Source organism: Salmo salar, chromosome 20 (genome assembly GCF_965601325.2).
Source record: "Salmo salar chromosome 20, fSalSal1, whole genome shotgun sequence".
NCBI classification, from domain to species: Eukaryota; Metazoa; Chordata; class Actinopteri; order Salmoniformes; family Salmonidae; genus Salmo; species Salmo salar.
The window spans coordinates 67197070-67215264 of NC_138310.1; the positions used below are offsets into that span (position 1 = coordinate 67197070).

At 41.7% G+C, this 18195-nt stretch overlaps 2 protein-coding genes across 2 annotated transcripts in view; one reads left to right on the plus strand and one right to left on the minus strand.

The window, feature by feature from the left end:
- Nucleotides 1-6903: 6903 nt before the first annotated feature.
- Nucleotides 6904-18195, plus strand: part of LOC106581114 (sacsin) — a 30894-nt gene continuing 19602 nt past the window's right edge. Inside the window, exons 1-5 of the mRNA XM_014162868.3 lie at nucleotides 6904-7070; nucleotides 7299-7417; nucleotides 8403-8553; nucleotides 12289-12379; nucleotides 12520-12605. Of these exons, the coding sequence (XP_014018343.2) occupies nucleotides 7353-7417; nucleotides 8403-8553; nucleotides 12289-12379; nucleotides 12520-12605 (393 nt within the window). The 5' untranslated portion in view covers nucleotides 6904-7070; nucleotides 7299-7352. The remainder of the gene's footprint in view (nucleotides 7071-7298; nucleotides 7418-8402; nucleotides 8554-12288; nucleotides 12380-12519; nucleotides 12606-18195) is intronic.
- The window catches only part of LOC106581116 (gamma-sarcoglycan), a 46214-nt gene continuing 40069 nt past the window's right edge, over nucleotides 12051-18195 (minus strand). The window contains exon 9 of the mRNA XM_045703841.2: nucleotides 12051-12366. Within this exon, the coding sequence (XP_045559797.1) occupies nucleotide 12366 (1 nt within the window). The 3' untranslated portion in view covers nucleotides 12051-12365. The remainder of the gene's footprint in view (nucleotides 12367-18195) is intronic.

The window sequence follows — 18195 nt, forward strand, 5'->3', positions numbered from 1 at the left end:
TTATAATAAAGTTGAATGCGGACATATTTCAGAAATACAAAGTTATTTCTACACATAAAAACATCCTATATGTCTGTGTTTATAGTGTTTAATTTGTTGTATATATTTGTGTGTACTATAGGGTTGCAGTCCTTTACTTTTTAATGAATGGCACACATCTATAAGGCACACATCTATAATGGAGCCATTCCACAAATAGAAAAACAACACTCTTCTGCTCTTTGTGCATGTACATAAGACCTGCTTCCAATACACAAGTATAGCAACCAGGGAAAACTGTAGGTGCTTTCACCTCTACAAGTATGTGTTAATCTCAGCCTGGTCGGCACACTGTTATGGAGCTGTAGTTATAAAACTGTCCATCAAGTTGTTTCAATGCATCATTCAATACGTTTCCATATTATCTCTTTGTGGGACTGTTGACTGGGGTTTATACGTTGTCTCCATCTAGTGCATATAAAATGTCATGATAATTTCATCCATGGGGATTCCTCAGCTGTAGGCTAGTTTATTTTGGCACACCATTCTCTTCTTCATGACCTAAAGAGGTTTGCAACTTAAATCATATTTTCAAAAATCTCTGCTCCCTAAAGAGAATACATGCAGGTATATGCCTGGGCCTATATTTGTCTCAGGTGTGAGGGACTACTTTAAATAAACGTATTTGTTGATATCCATAGAAACGTGTGCTAAAATAAGATGGATGTTTTTAACACAATGTCAAATGTTTTGATAAATCCGTTGTGGTTTGAACCACCATGGTGCAACTTGATTTGAACCCCAAATTGTAACCCCATGTATCTTAACTTTTGGACAATTAAAAAAAGTTTGAATTGCATCTGGTGATTGGTTAATTAAGGTGTAATAACACACATGCCTATTGGCCTATTCAAACAGGAAGTACCAGTGACGTGCTCAATACGGAACCGGTCCGATGAAGCATTTGCTAAGCTACAGGTCTGTTTCGCTAGCACAGCCTGGAATATGTTGCACAATTAATCTGATAACATTGAGTTTACCACATTAGTCTCCGACTTCATTAATAAGTGTATCAACGACGTCGTCCCCACAGTGACCATACTTACATACCCCAACCAGAAGCCATAGATTACAGGCAACATCCATACTGAGCTAAAGGCAAGAGCTGTCGCTCTCAAGGAGCGGGACACTAATCCAGACGCTTATAAGAAATCCCACTATACGACCTCCGTTTGAGGTCTGCCAAGTTTCTTCACTGACATTTCCAACCTATCCCTGACCCGGTCTGTAATACCAACTTGTTTCAAGCAGACCACCATAGTCCCCATACCCAAAGACACCAAGATAACCTGCCTAAATGACTATCGCCCCGTAGTACTCACATCTATAGCCAAATGCTTTGAAAGGTTGGATCACATCAACATCCCAGACAACCTGGACCGACTCCAATTCACATACTTCCCCAACAGATCCACAGATGACACAATCTCTATTGCATTCCACACTGCCCTCACCCTCCTGGACAGAAGGAATAGCTGTGTAAGAATGCTGTTCATTGACTACAGCTTAGCATTCAACACTATAGTCCCCTCCAAGCTCATCACCAAGATCAGGACACTGGGACTGAACACCTCATAGTGAGGGTAGGCAACAACACATCAACACGGGAGCCCCTCAGGGTTGTGTGCTTAGTCTCCTCCTGTACTCCCTGTTCACCCACAACTTCGTGGCCACGCATGACTCCAACACCATCAACAAGTTTGCTGATGACACGACGGTGGTAGGACTGAACACCGACGACAATGAAGCAGCCTAAGGAGGAGGTCAGAGACCTGGCAGTGTGGTGCAAGGACAACAACTTCTCCCTCAGTGTCAGCAAGACAAAGGAGCTGATCATGGACTACAGGAAACGGAAAAGCGAGCATGCCCCCATCCACATCGATGGGGCTGTAGTGGAGCGGGTCAAGAGCTTCAAATTCCTTGGTGCCCACATCACTAAGGAATTAACATGGTCCACACAAACCCGCACAGTTTGGAAGAGGGCACGACAGTGCCTCATCCCCCTCAAGAGGCTGAAAAGATTTAGTAGGCCCTCAGATCCTCAAAAAGTTCTACAGCTGCACCATTAAGAGCATCTTGACTGGCTGCATCACTGCTTGGTAAGGCAACTGCAAGGCACCCAAATGCAAGACGCTACAGAGGGTGATGAATATGACCCAGTACATTACGGTGGGTGAGCTCCCTACCTTCCAGGACCTCTATACCAGGCGGTGTGAGAGGAAGGCCCAAAAACCTGTCAAAGACTCCAGCCACCCAAGCCATAGACTGTTCTCTCTGCTACCGCGTGGCAGGCATGCCTGGAGGAATGGGCCCACTCCAAGACCGCAGAGCGGACAGTGTCAGGCACAAACATCCAGTTATCTGGGCTCCCCCAGGGTTCGGCTGGGACCGCTGCGCCTCCCGGACCTGTTTCCCTATACCCCAGCTGAGTGCTGTCACCAGGCACGAAGTGGGAAGGATGGTCTCGGGCTCCAGAGTGGTAACCGTGGGGCTATAGACGCGAGACAGGGCATCCGGCTCGACATTCTTGGGCCCCGGTCGGTAAGACAAGGAAAAGTTCAACCGGGTAAACAGCAGAGCCCATCTCGCTTGCCTGGAGTTGAGGCGCTTGGCGGTGCAGAGACACTCCAGGTTTTTGTGGTCCACACAATGAACGGATGTTCCGCCCCTTCCAGCCAGTGCCTCTATTCCTCCAACGCCATCTTCACCGCGAGAAGCTCTCGATTCCCCACATCGTAATTTCTCTCCGCGGCCATTGAGGTGGTGGGAGAAGAAGGCGCACGGATGCAGCTTAAGGTTCAGGGCAGAACATTGGGACAGGACAGCCCCCACTCCGACATCCGAAGCGTCGGCCTCAACCACAGAAGGGTCAGGATGAACCAAGATAGGAGCACTGGTGAAGAGGTGTTTGAGGTCCTAGAATTCCCGGTCAGTGGCAGAGGACCATGTGAACGGAACCTTGGTAGAGGTGAGTGCAAACAGGGGGGAAGCCAGGGTAGCATCCAAAAAGCTCTCATCGGCCACAGAGTCAATGAGGACCCTGAGAGATTTAGACTTGTTTCCCCACAACAGAATAGCATGAAAAGGGGTGCGAGCAAGGGAAGCAGAAAAGTTCTCCATATGGCCCACCAGGGTACACACTTCTACCGTTGAGCCTGGTCTTTTAGGACAAGAGGACACAAAATGAGTCCCGCAATACAGACAACTCTTTGTGTTGATCCTGTATTGCCGTTCCGCTGCCAAGTTGCATAGGCTTGGGCAGCGGTGATTCGTCCGTCTTCGGCGACTCTCGGGGGAGGTTAGGAAGCCTCGGGTTCTCTCGGCAATGGGACCGTCGGGGACTTCCGGGATGACTCGGAGGCAAGGTGGAATCCCTGGTGCGAGCAAAATCGAATTCCCCTACCCTCCGTCGTTCCCATAATCACCAAGCGATACGGATGATCAACACAATGAGGGAATCAAGATCCGTAGGTAACTCCCGAGCGGTAAGCTTGTCCTTGACCTCCTCAGAGATGCAGTGCAGGAACATATCGAACAGCGCTTCCTGGTTCCAAACACTCTCCGCTGCAAACGTGCGGAAATCCACTGCATAGTCTGCCACACTGCGGGAGTCTTGCCGAAGCTGGATTAGTCTCTGGGCATCTTCTCTCCCGGAGAATGGGGCATCAAAAACCTTCTTCATCTCTCCCACGAACCCCTCCAGACTAACGCATATGGCCGGCTGTTGTTCCCATACAGCAGTAGCCCAGGTGAGAGCCCTCCCGGACATCAGCGTGATGAGGTAGGCTATCTTGGAGCGATCCGAGGGGAAGGAGGATGGCTGAAGCTCGAAGACGAGGGCACACTGAGCTAGAAACGCCCGACAGTTGCTCGGTTCTCCATTGAAGCGTTCCGAGGGAGGTAAGCAGGGCTCCCGAGAAGGTGGAGTAACCGATGAGACAGCTCTGCTCACAGTTGAGTTACTGAGGGGCTGTGAAGTTACCACCGTGGTAGGCTGCCTCCCAGACAACCTGCAGAATTGCTCCAGCAAAAGGTGTCCAATGCCCGGTCATGGCGTTCAGCCAACATTTGGACACCCTCCTTAAGGTCACGAAGCAATTCCTTGTGCCGCCGATGGTGGCTCCTTGGGAAGAGATAGGGTTGCGCAGCTGGCCCGGGTCTGCTGGGTCAGTCATGGCCAGTTCGTACTATCATGTTTCAGGTAAAACCCAGATGCAGACAATGTCAAATTAACAACAGTTTATTAATCCAACAGGGGCAGGCAAAAGACAGGTCAAGGGCAGGCAGGGGCCAGTAATTGGACAAAGATACAGTAGATTGGGCAAAGATACAGGACGGCAGGCAGGGTCAGGGTAGGCAGAGGTCAATAATCCAGATAGGCGGGGCAAAGGTACAGGACGGCAGGAAGGCTCAGAATCAGGACAGGCAGAAAAGGTCAAAACCAGGAAAACTAGAAAACAGGCACAATCACGAGACAGGAACAGAGGGAAAACCGTTGGTAGGCTTAATGAAACAAAACGAACTGGCAACAGACAAACAGAGAACACAGGTATAAATACACAGGGGATAATTGGGAAGATGGGCGACACCTGGAGGGGGTGGAGACAATCACAAAGACAGGTGAAACAGATCAGGATGTGACATACACATAGTTACACTGACACCCCAACCCACACATACACACACCAACGCACACATACACTTTTTTGCACTAGCTTTCCTGCACTGACTCTATGCACACACACTGGACTCTACCTACACACACACACACACACACACACACACACACACACACACACACACATACACACCCACACCCACACACACTACATACTGTACGCACACACACTTTCACACTCACCACATCTGCTGCTGCTACTGACTATTCGGTACTGGTATTCCCTCTATATAGGCATGTTATTTGTATTTATTGTTATTCGTTATTCACTGTGTATTTATTCCTCATGTCAGTATTTCTGTTTTTAGTATATACACTACTGTTCAAAAGTTTGGGGTCACTTAAAAATGTCCTTGTTTTTGAAAGAAAAGCCATTTTTTGTCCATTAAAATAACATCAAATTGATCAGAAATACAGTATAGACATTGTTAATGTTGTAAATGACTATTGTAGCTGGAAATGGCTGATTTTTTAATGGAATATCTACATAGGCGTACAGAGGCCCATTATCAGCAAACATCACTCCTGTGTTCCAATGGCACGTTGTGTTAGCTAATCCAAGTTTATAATTTTAAAAGGCTAATTGATCATTAGAAAACCCTTTTGAAATGATGTTAGTACAGCTGAAAACTGTTGTGCTGATTACAGAACCAATAAAACTGGCCTTCTTTAGACTAGTTGAGTATCTGGAGCATCAGCATTTGTGGGTTAAGTTACAGGCTCAAAATGGCCAGAAACAAAGAATTTTCTTCTGAAACTCGTCAGTCTATTCTTATTCTGAGAAATGACAGCTATTCCATGTGAGAAATTGCCAAGAAACTGAAGATCTCGTACAATACTGTGCACTACTCCCTTCACAGAACAGCGCAAACTGGAATTCAGGGAATTCAGCCATTTCCAGCTACAATAGTCATTTACAACATTAACAATGTCTACACTGTATTTCTGATCAATTTGATGTTATTTTAATGGACACTTTTTTTTGCTTTTCTTTCAAAAACAAGGACATTTCTAAGTGACCACAAACTTTTGAACGGTAGTGTATATATTGTCTTTATCTTTAACTCTGCATTGTTGGAAAAGTAGCCTAAGCATTTCACTGTTAGTCTACACCTGTTATTTACCAGGCATGAGACAAATAAAATGTGATTTGATTTTGATTTGGTGTGCAGTCGGGTCACCCATTCATACTGTAGCTTTAAGAAATGCGTGCGGGAGTGTTGCAGTATTGAACTTGTTCAGAGATGTTTGGACAAGACCATTCGATATAGGATTCTTTATCACATTTACAGTTTCTCGGAATATTTATGTTGAAAAGATACTGGATAGGCCAACACATTCGTGTGATCACCCCAGGACAGGACTACCTTTTTAGAGGCTGTCAAGCAGCGACATGCACATGTGAGAGGGTGGAGAGGAAAGGGCAGATGCCGCACAATGCGTGAGAGTGATGCTTCTGGCGGAACCTTGCTCCGATGTAAGTATCCCTGTTGGTATAGGCTACTGCGGCATCAAACATATATTGAAAATAGCGAACTGGGTCAAGCTGTTCTTTCCCCGCATCATGAATATGATATTGTTTATTTACGAGTAGGGTAGCCAAATAGGCCTAACAATGTGTGTCTGCCCTACGTTTATTGCATACAACAGTGTCAGTCCTTAATAGATCATATCAAAGGTTTTTTGACATGCTAAGCATAAAATATTTTAACGAGTGCAGATGGATGGTTTTCAAGTGCTGAAAATCCTTGACTAAAGGTTGGATGATGTAATTATTCTACGATGCGTTGGATACTGGTGCCAATTGCACTGCACCAAAATCCTAAAATGTTATCAAAACATTTTCAGAGATGATTACTTTATATTGACAATTATGCAACTACATCATTCTAAAGACAGGGCTATAAAATAGACGAGAAACTATGTGAAATAGATTTACTGCAGACATAGAAAGTGTAACATATAACCTAATGAATCACCTGCAAAATATTGCTATTATAACCATGGCATATTTTTCACCCCATAATAATATTGGTTTCTGTGAGAAAGTACCTAGATGGACGCAATTTGAGAGGGACTGCAATGTGTTTCTAATCGTATTACTGTCGTGACTACAACTACCAGAGTTCAGTAGCTTTCCACCAGCAGTCCAGCCAACCGGCAACAGCCGCAGTTATCACGTGTGCTGATAATACATTATTAGAAACAGCGCCTTTGAAGGAATTACCATGTAAGAAGTAACAATTTTGCTAGCTCACGACTGTTTTATCGATAATTTTCAGAAACGCAGATGATATTGACAAGATACAACTGGATTACAAGATCATGAAACAAATGTCTTTGCGGGACCTAAGTGAGTAGCGGATAACTGAGCACGCATTGATACATTGTAGCCTTAGCGGCAGACCGGTTGAGGGGGAATGGCTAAATAAAGCTTCTTACAACCGCAACATTGGCTAACTGTACTTAACTCATGGAATGTAAATTAATAACAATAAACCTACAGTAGATATATGGATAGAGTGAAAACGTTGTGAGGTGTATTGTGAGAAAATAATGGTCCTCTTTGTTTGTGCGCCAGTCTTTTCCCGGTGGAGTTTCCCAGCGCTCAGAGCATAAAATAGAAGTCCAATGAATGTGCACGCGGGGACATAGCACGAAAAAAGGCTTAGAAGTGATGGCAAACTGTCAAGACCCATGGTAAGTTCTATTTTTACATATTTCAGATTGAAACATGGGGGCTGAAGAAGGTCTATTCGTCAAGATCCCCATTCAAACCTGCTGTCAAACTATGTTGAGTTGTTTACTCACCATTATTCTCTCTACCTGTCTTGACACCCTGCTGTGAGATATCACATACAACTGTTAATTATAGCCCTAATGTAATTTCTGAGGAGGCTATAGAAGACGCATTGCCATTATAGTGAACCTTTGTCTAGAACATGTTGTGTTCCATCCATCCCCCTGTTGAATGCCCCACCCATTTTTTTTATAGAAATATGGACATTGCAGAGATGGTAGCTTGAGTCAAGTGGTTTGCAGAATAGGCAAAGCTATTAACTTTTATTGCTGCCTGCACAATCAATATTTGTTGCATAAGTAAATATATGCATACAGGTCTCTGTATTTAATGACTCAGACAGAGCCTAAATAGTGTTATGACTACACTAGATGTTGCAGTCAGGATCTAGCGATTCTCTTTTGGGGAAAGTGCTGCTATTTGCACCGTCTTGAAAACCTTTTTGAGATTGGTGTTTTTTTTATGACATTATTTCTCACAGGCAGAGCAGAAAACAGCTGAAACACAAGCAGATTTGAAATGTTAGATAAGGTTATACACTCAGGTTTCTCTTTAATCAATACAAACTGCAAGCAAGCCTTGCTGACCCATTGTTCCTTATGTTTAAGTGCTACCAGCAATCTGTGTCCTTTACATATCAATAGAAAAGCCATCTGATCTCATGAACTCAGGATGACCAAGTGAACATGTAGTTAGAATTACACACACATTTCAATTTGTGATAAAATCAGTGCACTGCCAGAAAAATATCTTCCCAGAAAATCATTGTGTTAGCTTGGTGTTGCTGTATGCTTGTGATCTACCAAATGAAGAATGCAATGCCATCTATGATTCACAGTGCGATGATGATGATGATGATGATTATTATAATTTTATTTTTTCTAGGTTGCCATGGGTGACAGTCCGTCATGAGTATATTGGCCAGAAGGCCTACCAGATCCCTCATTCTACAGCTGTCAGGGACATCAAGCAACTTATCTATGAAGAAACTGACCTGCCTGTCATCGAGCAGCAGCTGGTTCACAATGGGAAAGTGGTAGGTAAAAAGCAATTTTACAAATTGTAGCTATTTTCATTACGGAACATGTACAAATATTTTGTGACAAGGTTTGACTATAGTAGATGGCATGCTTGGCATGAGAGCACAATGGTAAGATTAATTGATAAGAGACCATCCCTTGTCTGTGCATACATCCTGTGTGTGACCCCATTGTTTCATCTCATACTCCTCCATTGTTTATTGTTTTGTGATGTATTGAAAATGTCTTTAATAGAGTAAGTTAAAGTGCTCCATCCTGACAGTGTCAATGTAGGCTACATCAGTGCTGGTTAGATTGTTAGAAAATATGTGTTCTACTAGTAAGCAACATTGGCCCCTTTGTTTGACTGCATAATAATAATAACAACAACATCCAGAAATGTACCGATTTAGGGATTGTATCTCAGCCGGTGCTGCTGAGTAAATACCTACTGTGTTGGTAGGGTAGGATTAGAACTCATCCATGTTTGTTTTTAGTGTCAATTTCTTTGTGCAGTCAAGCTTGTCTCTTTCCAACACATGTCCTTCTGCATTGTCAATTCAATATTGGAACATGTTAATACCCTCTTCATTACCGCACATCCTGTGCATTGACCTGGCCAAATTTCTCTTTACTACAGTGGCTGAGGAAATAACATGATGTATTTCCTTTATTCATATTTTCCCCAACAGATAACTGTCCAAAGTAGTTAATGGCTCTCCATTGCCACAACAACATAACAATGACGTAATCTTCACCATTAACAATGTCATCATTGAAAGGACTACATTTTTTTTGTTTATCACCAGTCTGATAGGACTGTGTATTGATTCAATAGTCTCAAGGCTCTTTGGTTTTCATCTCTTGATAGAATTCCAGTCATGGTGATCAAGAGTGCCTATGATTACAGACACAGTTCCTTTTCATGTCTTGCAAAAGTATGCTCTATATGATGTAGCCTGTGATTTATTCTCTAATATGACATTTAGGATAACTAATTTATTCTAATATGTACATTCACATACATTGTCAGTGATGCTTGCTGACAGGTCTCACCTATTGCTAAACTACGCAACTAGTTTGTTTAAAGTCCAACAGATGGTATGATAGGCCTACTGCTAAGGTATTTACACTCCATTAGACCACCACAACTCAGGATTAAGGTTTGGGATTAGACAATTGAGTGTTTGCTGCAACAGATTGGTCACCATGCTCTGTGGCTATGTGGAGTATGGGATAGAGTTTCAGATCCCCTCCTGTGGGCCTGGCTCATATTATAGGAAGAATGACTGCAGACAACTTGGTTTGTCACTTCGGCTCTAATCATGTTATGCATTACATTTTATAGCTATTCATATATTTTATCAACGCTTACATTATTTGTATTAGGTACATGTATACAGCCTAGCAGCATTGTATTCTATGTTGGGTTGTAATGTGCCATAATGAACAAGATTTAAGGACCCACTGTTCTGCCTTTACTGACAGAGGGAAAGGAGCCGGTGGATCCCTGCCTTCAGCCCCTCTGATGTCACCCTCAGAAATTAGCCACAGGCCACGCCTATAAACTATCCTATATCAGCTGTAATAGTGGTGACATAATATTCATAAAATCTAGTAATCAAACAGGAAAATGGTTCCAATCATTTTTCCACCATTCATTTTTCACATAGGGAATTTTAGAAACACTTAAAATAAGGGCTGAGTTTCGTGTAGGCTTACGCTGGCTTGACGTTTTTATAACCATGTAAATCTCTCTCGGATAAGGTGACTTTTATCAATGTATTCGGCCCTATTTACTCTCAGATTCGAAAATGCTAATTAGCATTAAGGTAGACATTATGCAAAACTACAAATCCCTGCAAGCTCCTGTACGTCATCTCTAGCTGACACTTTTGCTAACAGCTGTTGTGTCAATTTAAAACTTGGCCAAGACAGTTCACTGAATTGTCAATTTAAAGAAATGTTGCCAATTTATTCAGTACTAAGTTTAGCTAACATTACATAGTTAATCCAGAGATTCTTACCTTTGCCTCAATTCGGCAGTCTCGTCCAGATTATCGTGGCGTTTGTACTTCTTTATGATAGCCACATTAGCAGCTAATTAGCATTTTATTTTGGGGGGATAAATATAGGCGAATATATTGTGATGAAAGTCACATTGTCCTAGAAAGATTTGCATGGTTATCAAAACGTCAAGCCAGGGTCAGCCTACACGAAACACAGCCCTTATTTTAAGTGTTTCGAAAATCCCGCATGGGAAAAATTAATGGTGGAAAAACGATTAGAACCATTTCCTTGTTTGACCACTAAGTTTTATGGGTATTGTGGGACATACTGTGGTACTCTATACCCACAGGGAGCCCTCCCTCTGTCCAGTCCAACAGAGTTGAGAAGGGTGTCTGACTGACTTTCATGCAAGTTGAGATCTAGTTTATTTGATTATGAAAACAGCTATCCATCTGAAGGGTTGGCTCTGTCCCAGCGTCCATACTTAGCTTGGGAATGTCTTGCTTTGGGGGACACTTAAAGGCAGTAACAAGTTTAGTCTTGGTCTCCATACTCCCCAAACATATTCTTCAGTGTGCCTCTGAGGGTCAGCTGATTCCCCCGAAAACAAATTAACTAAGAAGGTTAGCTAACCATCTGAAGGAAAAAAAACTTTGAATGTAAACTGAAAACATCATCAGGGAAAGGAGTAGAGAGCCAGATTTGTTACAGCTGAAATGCTTACCCGGACAATTGGCAATGAATGATTCCAGTTATTTGGAGAATTATGGGCGTTTGAAGCTTTCCAAGCTCAGAAGTAGGACATTGCACCACTACCAGTATCGTATTAGTAGGCCTATTATGGTCAGTCAGCATATACTGCAATTCATCCCTGCTTTAATCAGATTGAAAGCCCTGCCCTCTCTGTCAACCTTTTACACCTTTTATTTTGTGCTATTATTATACACATCTCATTGGTGCAACAAAAGGACATTCATTGGCAGGTTAAGAACAACAACCTTAATGAACTCTCATTCACAAGGTTACATGAAAAGTTAATTTAGTCCTGGCCTAGTACCTGACCTGTGTTGAATTTAGTTGTTGATTTTTACATATCAGGAACACAATATTGTACAAACCATGGCCAGCAAGAAAAAGTGACAATCAGCATTAGTCAGTCAGTTACAGTCGTGTAGGACTGCTTGTTCATGTGCCAGAAGTGCTGAGCGAAGCGAGTGATGCTGCAGATGAGGGTTTTCACCTTGGAGATCGAGAGATAAGACTTCTTGTAAGCCTGCCTGCTGCTGGTGCACGTCCAGCCTGCTCTGCTCAGTATCGATCCTGTTAGGTGCAGAGTGGGATTGTGTATCACATTGACACCAATGCAATAACACCACCCCAAGATTTAGCCTGGTTGACAGTTGAATGTTCTTTATGATGCTGTGAAGGTTGTTCAATTTAATGGTCTTGCATTATGATCATAGGCAGCGAATAAATAAACAAATGTGATGTGCAATTCAAGATATTTATCAGGTTGTTTCATTTACATTTTATTCATTTTAGCAGACGCTCTTATCCAGAGCGACTTACAGTAGTGAATGCATACAGTAGTGAATGCATACATTTCATACATTTTTTTTGAAGCATTAATATTTAGGGGTTTGTATATAAGACGTTCATTATAGTTCCAGTGCAGTTACTAAAGCTTAAGGACAAGCATATTGTATAGTACTCATGGTGTGTTCTGTCTCCCCCTACTTAAGCTGGATGACAAAGTGCAGATTGGGACCCTGGTACCCACGGGAAGCCCTGAAGTATCCATGACACTGGAGGGAAGGGGCCTGAAAGGGGGAGGTAAAATAATAGATAACTGGAAATAGTTCTGGGATTAATCCATTCTTACCTCTCACATAGGTGTTCATAATCCTTTAGTTTAGTTCTACATGTGTAATATATGTTTTACATGCCGTTCTATTGCACTGCTATTTTTACAGGGCGGTTTGGACAGACGACACCACCATTGGTCGAGTTTTTGAAAGATATTCTAAGGAGGTATCCTGAAGGTGGACAAATTTTGAAAGTAAGTTCAATGTATTAATGGTGTCTGACTTTACCATACTGTACCCTGTAAGAGTCTGTAGTAGCCCAACACGTGGATTCATTGATGGTGATGATGAACAACCATGTCTAATAGTATTACATCCAGGTAAAGGTGATTATACACTTGAGAGGAACACACATTGGCTGTGGGGGTCATGACATGTTTTCCACCGGTTATTGTCATGCAAAAGACTGCTTGTCTCACAGAAGTTGACCGTTAATTAACATAATCAATTTAGAATATCTATGCCTCCATTCATACAAGCCGCTTATGTGCGCCTGTGGAACATCTACATTTAAAAAAGTCTAATAAAGCATTTAAATATACACTATCACAAAAAATCCATTATTTATTTTAGTCAGGTCTAAATAAACATGATATGAAGAAAATGTATTTCAGGAGAACAGAATGAGTTGGCCTACTGTAGGACTATGTTATCTGTCTATGCTCAATGGCATTGGCTGTAGACTTGTTCATTAGCTGACAAGATATGCTTCTAAGTTCCCGTGCCATTATTTTAGATGATTTTATAGTAAGAAGAAAATAATTTAACTTAGCTGAATGAAATAGAAAGGGTATTTTTTTCCCATTCCAGAGTGAGTGCGCATATGAAGTGGCAATGTTGAGCGCAAAAGTGATAATTTGAAATAACTCAAATGTAGCATTTAGGACTTTGGCAACTTTATTTGTGAATTATACAAACCTTAGAATATCTTACAAATAAAAACATATGGGCTGCATGGTGCTACTATCGGCTATTGATGATTTGAGAAAGTAGAGAAAAAAGCTTGCGCTCTGTTCCTTGCCTCAGGCCGCACAGCTGTTCTCTCAAGTGATTATATTTTCACATCAGACTATTCTCAATTTAATCTTGTCTTTACTAATATGTCAAATTACTTTAGATTTAGAATGGCCTATTGTAAAATGGGCAGGGGAAAAAACACATGTCATCTGTGTGCACTCGAATCGCGAATGGAGGCCAAGCGATTTCCCGCCTGTCCGTTTTGTAGGCTACTTTTGTTTTATAGAGGATCTGTACTTAATATGAGCAGCTGAAAAATAAATATAGGAACACTTATTTCACTCCAAGCATCAGCCACTGTTTGAGGAGCATGCTTTCGCTGCCTGAAAGGTGATATTCTGACCAAACTCTGTATGCCATGGGCTCTCCAACATTGTTCCTGCAGCAACCCAGTGCTTAATTTCGGAAACAAAGTGAAATCTATTCGGGAACATCGATAGTAACATGTTTTTGCAACAAAACATATTTAACTAAACTGTTGACAACCGGTCTGCGTGCTCAAGAAATAAAATAAAAAAAGAAGAGGGGGGGAGAAGGAAACGCATGGTGGCATGATATTCTGTACAGCTAAAGGTAATGTGCCACCCAATTAATTATAAAAATTTAAAAATTCCCTATTACTAGGCTATTCGAAATGAAATACAAATGCACTAATTGTAGACTAACTGTAAGCCGCCCTGCACAATCAATGAACCAACAGCATCGCCTAGGGCTATATGTTCTCTCAAGGATAGAAATGTTGGAGTGTAGCATAAGGTAACCAGTCCATCCAGTGTGCATAATAATACAGTAAATTTGTTTAACTTTGGAGTATTGGGCTAGACCAGTGACATTCGGGAAAGTATTCAGACCCCTTCACTTTTTCCACATTTTGTTATGTTACAGCCTTATTCTAAAATTGATTAAATTGTTTTTTCCCTCATCAATCTACACACAATACTCCATAATGACAAAGCAAAAACTGTTTTTTCAAAATTGTTGCAAGTTCCTGATTCCAACAAGGTACAGACCACCAGACGTGAAGCACCTTGGCGTGATTACAGCCTGAGTGTTCTTGGGTATGACACTACAAGCTTGGCACACCTGTATTTGGGGAGTTTCTCACATTCTTCTCTGCAGATCCTTTCAAGTTCTGTCCGGTTGGATGGCGAGCGTCGCTGCGCAGCTAATTTCAGGTCTCCAGAGATGTTCGATCGGGTTTTCATCAAGGATCTCTCTGTACTTTGCTCCGTTCATCTGTCCCTCGATCCTGACTAGTCTCCCAGTCCCTGCCACTGAAAAACATCACCACAGCATGATGCTGCCACCACCATACTTTACCGTAGCAATGGTGCCAGGTTTCCTCCAGACGTGATGCTTGGAATTCAGACCAAAGAGTTCAATCTTCGTTTCATCAGACCAGAGAATCTTGTTTCTCATGGTCTGAGAGTCCTAAGCGGGCTGTCATGTGTCTTTTAATGAGGAGTGGTTTTCGTCTGGCCACTCTAACATAAAGACCTGATTGGTAGAGTGCTGCAGAGATGGTTGTCCTTCTGGAAGGTTCTCCCATCTCCACAGAGGAACTTTGGAGCTCTTTCAGAGTGACCATTGGGTTCTTGCTCACCTCCCTGACCAACGCCCTTCTCCCCCAATTGCTCAATTTGGCCCGGCGGCCAGCTCTAGGAACAGTCTTGGTGGTCCCAAACTTCTTCCAGTTAAGAATGGTGGGCAATTCCTTCAGCCTCATGGCTTGGTTTTTGCCCTGACATGCCCAGACAGGTGTGTGCCTTTCCAAATCATGTCCAATCAATTGAATTTACTACAGGTGGGCTCCAATCTTGTTGTAGAACATCTCAAGGATGATCAAAACAGGATGCACCTAAGCTCAATTTCCAGTCTCATAGCAAAGGGTCTGAATACATATATAAATAAGGTATTTCTGTTTTGTATTTTTAATACATTTGCTAAAATTTCTGCAATTGTTTTTGCTTTGTCATTACGGGGTATTGTGTGTAGATTGACGAAAAAATACATAATTTAATCAATTTTAGAGTAAGGCTTTAATGTAACAAAATGGGAAGGGGCCTGAATACTTTCCCGAATGCCCTGTATGTACCAAAGACATCTTAATCTAACTGCACTGTCCAATTTACAGTAGCTATTACAGTGAAATAGTACCATGCTATTGTTTGAGGAGAGTGTACAGTTTTGAACATGAAAAGTTATTAATTAACAGATTAGGCACATTTGGGCCGTCTTGATACAACATTTTGAACAGAAATACAATTGTTCATTGGATCAGTCTAAAACGGCACATACACTGCTGCCATCTTGTGGCCAAAATCTAAATTGCTGCTGGGCTAGAATAATACATTATGGTCATTCTCTTTTATTTCAAAGATGATGGTACAAAGAAAATACAAAATGTTTTTCTTTTCTTTGTATTATCTTCTAACAGATCTATTGTTATATTCTCCAACATTCCTTTCACATTTCCACAAACTTTGTTCTTTCAAATGGTACCAAGAACATGCATATCCTTGCTTCAGGGTCTGAGTTACAGGCAGTTAGATTTGGGTATGTCATTTTTAGGTAAAAATTGTAAAAAGGGGCGGATCCTTAAGAGGTTTTAAATCAGTTTTGTTTTATGTTTTTCTGCCATGTGTAATATGAGGTAGGCTATATATTGTACATATAAGGGCACAATCATAATTTTTATTCAGTTTTTTTTTGTGGGGATTCGGTTAAAAAGCCTATGCATAAGCTGTAATATGCATATGGATGTTTTGAATTAATCGTCACCTTAGAAAGGGCTGTCCATTTCATTTGTTAGGCTTTTAAACAACATCCACAACAACCATGTTTAAACTGTTTAAACCTGCTGTTGAACTTCTTTCTTCAAATTGATCATCACAGTGAGGTGAGTTTGATAGGCCTACTGTTTTGATGATAAGTGTTTGATGTGAATTTCCATTTAATTTGCATTGATGTCAGAGTGGTTAGAGGGACAATAGAGCCCTGAGAAGCAGGCCATTAGGACCTGATGGTAGTTAGCAAGTTGGGTACTACCAAAGCATGTCCAGAGTGCATAAAAGGAGATTACCATGACTCAATGGAAATTTGGAGGTCATGACTACTGAGGTCATGACTCATGACTGTCAGTGTGGCGTTAATATGGTCACTGCAACAGTCCTAGGTTTGGATCCGAAAATAGGCCTGACACTCTCTCTCACTGTTAGACAATTGAAGCTCATTAACTAGCAACGTTCCACTCATTTCACACTGCCATGGAAGATGCAATACCTCTGGGGGATGAAAAGGCTCCTAAAGGTTGAACCTTACCGTGAAGTTAATGGATCAGAGGCTCTCTAACTATCACACTATTACATAGAGAAATAATATCGACATGCACAATACCCTGTATGCAATAACATCTTTCTGTATGCATCTTTGTGTGTACAGTACCAGTCAAAAGTTTGGACACACCTAGTCATTCATGGGTTTTTCTTTATTTTTACTATTTTCTACATTTCTACAAGACTGAAATAACACATATGGAATCATATAGTAACCAAAAAAGTGTTAAGCAATTTATATTTGAGGTTCTTCAAAGTAGCCACCCTTTGTGTTGATGACAGCTTTGCACACTCTTGGCATTCTCAAAAACCAGGTAGTCACCTGGAATGCATTTCAATTAACAGGTGTGCCTTGTTAAAAGTTAATTTGTGGAATTTCTTTCCTTCTTAATAATGCGTTTGAGCCAAGAGAAACAACAGTCCATCATTACTTTAAGACATGAATGTCAGTCAATACGGAACATTTCTAAAACTTTGAACGTTTCTTCAAGTGCAGTCGCAAAAACTATGATGAAACTGGCTCTCATGAGGACCGCCACAGGAAAGGAAGACCCAGAGTTACCTCTGCTGCAGAGGATAAGTTACCAGCCTCAGAAATTGCAGCCCAAATAAATGCTTCACAGAGTTCAAGTAACAGACTCATCTCAACATCAACTGTTCAGAGAAGACTGCGTGAATCAGGCCTTCATGGTCGAATTACTACAAAAAAAAACACTACTAAAGGACACCAATAAAAATAAGACTTGCTTGGGCCCAGCAAAATGAGCAAATGGCATTAGACTGGTGGAAATTTGTCATTCGGTCTCATAATGGAGGACGTGTGATGGTGTGGGGGTGCTTTGCTGGTGACACTGTCAGTGATTTATTCAGAATTCAAGGCACACTTAACCAGCATAGCTACCAAAGGATTCTGCAGCAATACGCCATCGCATCTGGTTTGCGCTTAGTGGGACTATCATTTGTTTTTCCACAGGACAATGACCCAACAAACCTCCAGGCTTTTTAAGGGTTATTTGACCAAGAAGGAGAGTGATGGAGTGCTGCATCAGATGACCTGGCACTCCACTAACTTTAAGCACCAGCTGTCAGAGCAGCTCACAGATCACTGCACCTGTACATAGCCCATCTGTAAATAGCCCATCTAACTACCTCATCCCCATAGTGTTATTTATTTGGCTCATTTGCACCCCAGTATCTCTACTTGCGCACTCATCTTCTGCACATCTATCACTCCAGTGTTTAATTGCTATATTGTAATTATTATTATTTTTATTTTTTATTCCATGTGTAACAGTTGTTGTTTGTTGCACTGCTTTGTTTTATCTTGGCCAGGCCACAGTTGTAAATGACAGCCTACCTGGTTAAATAAAGGTGGAGAATTATTATATATATTTTTAAATCATCCGACCTCAACCCAATTGAGATGGTTTGG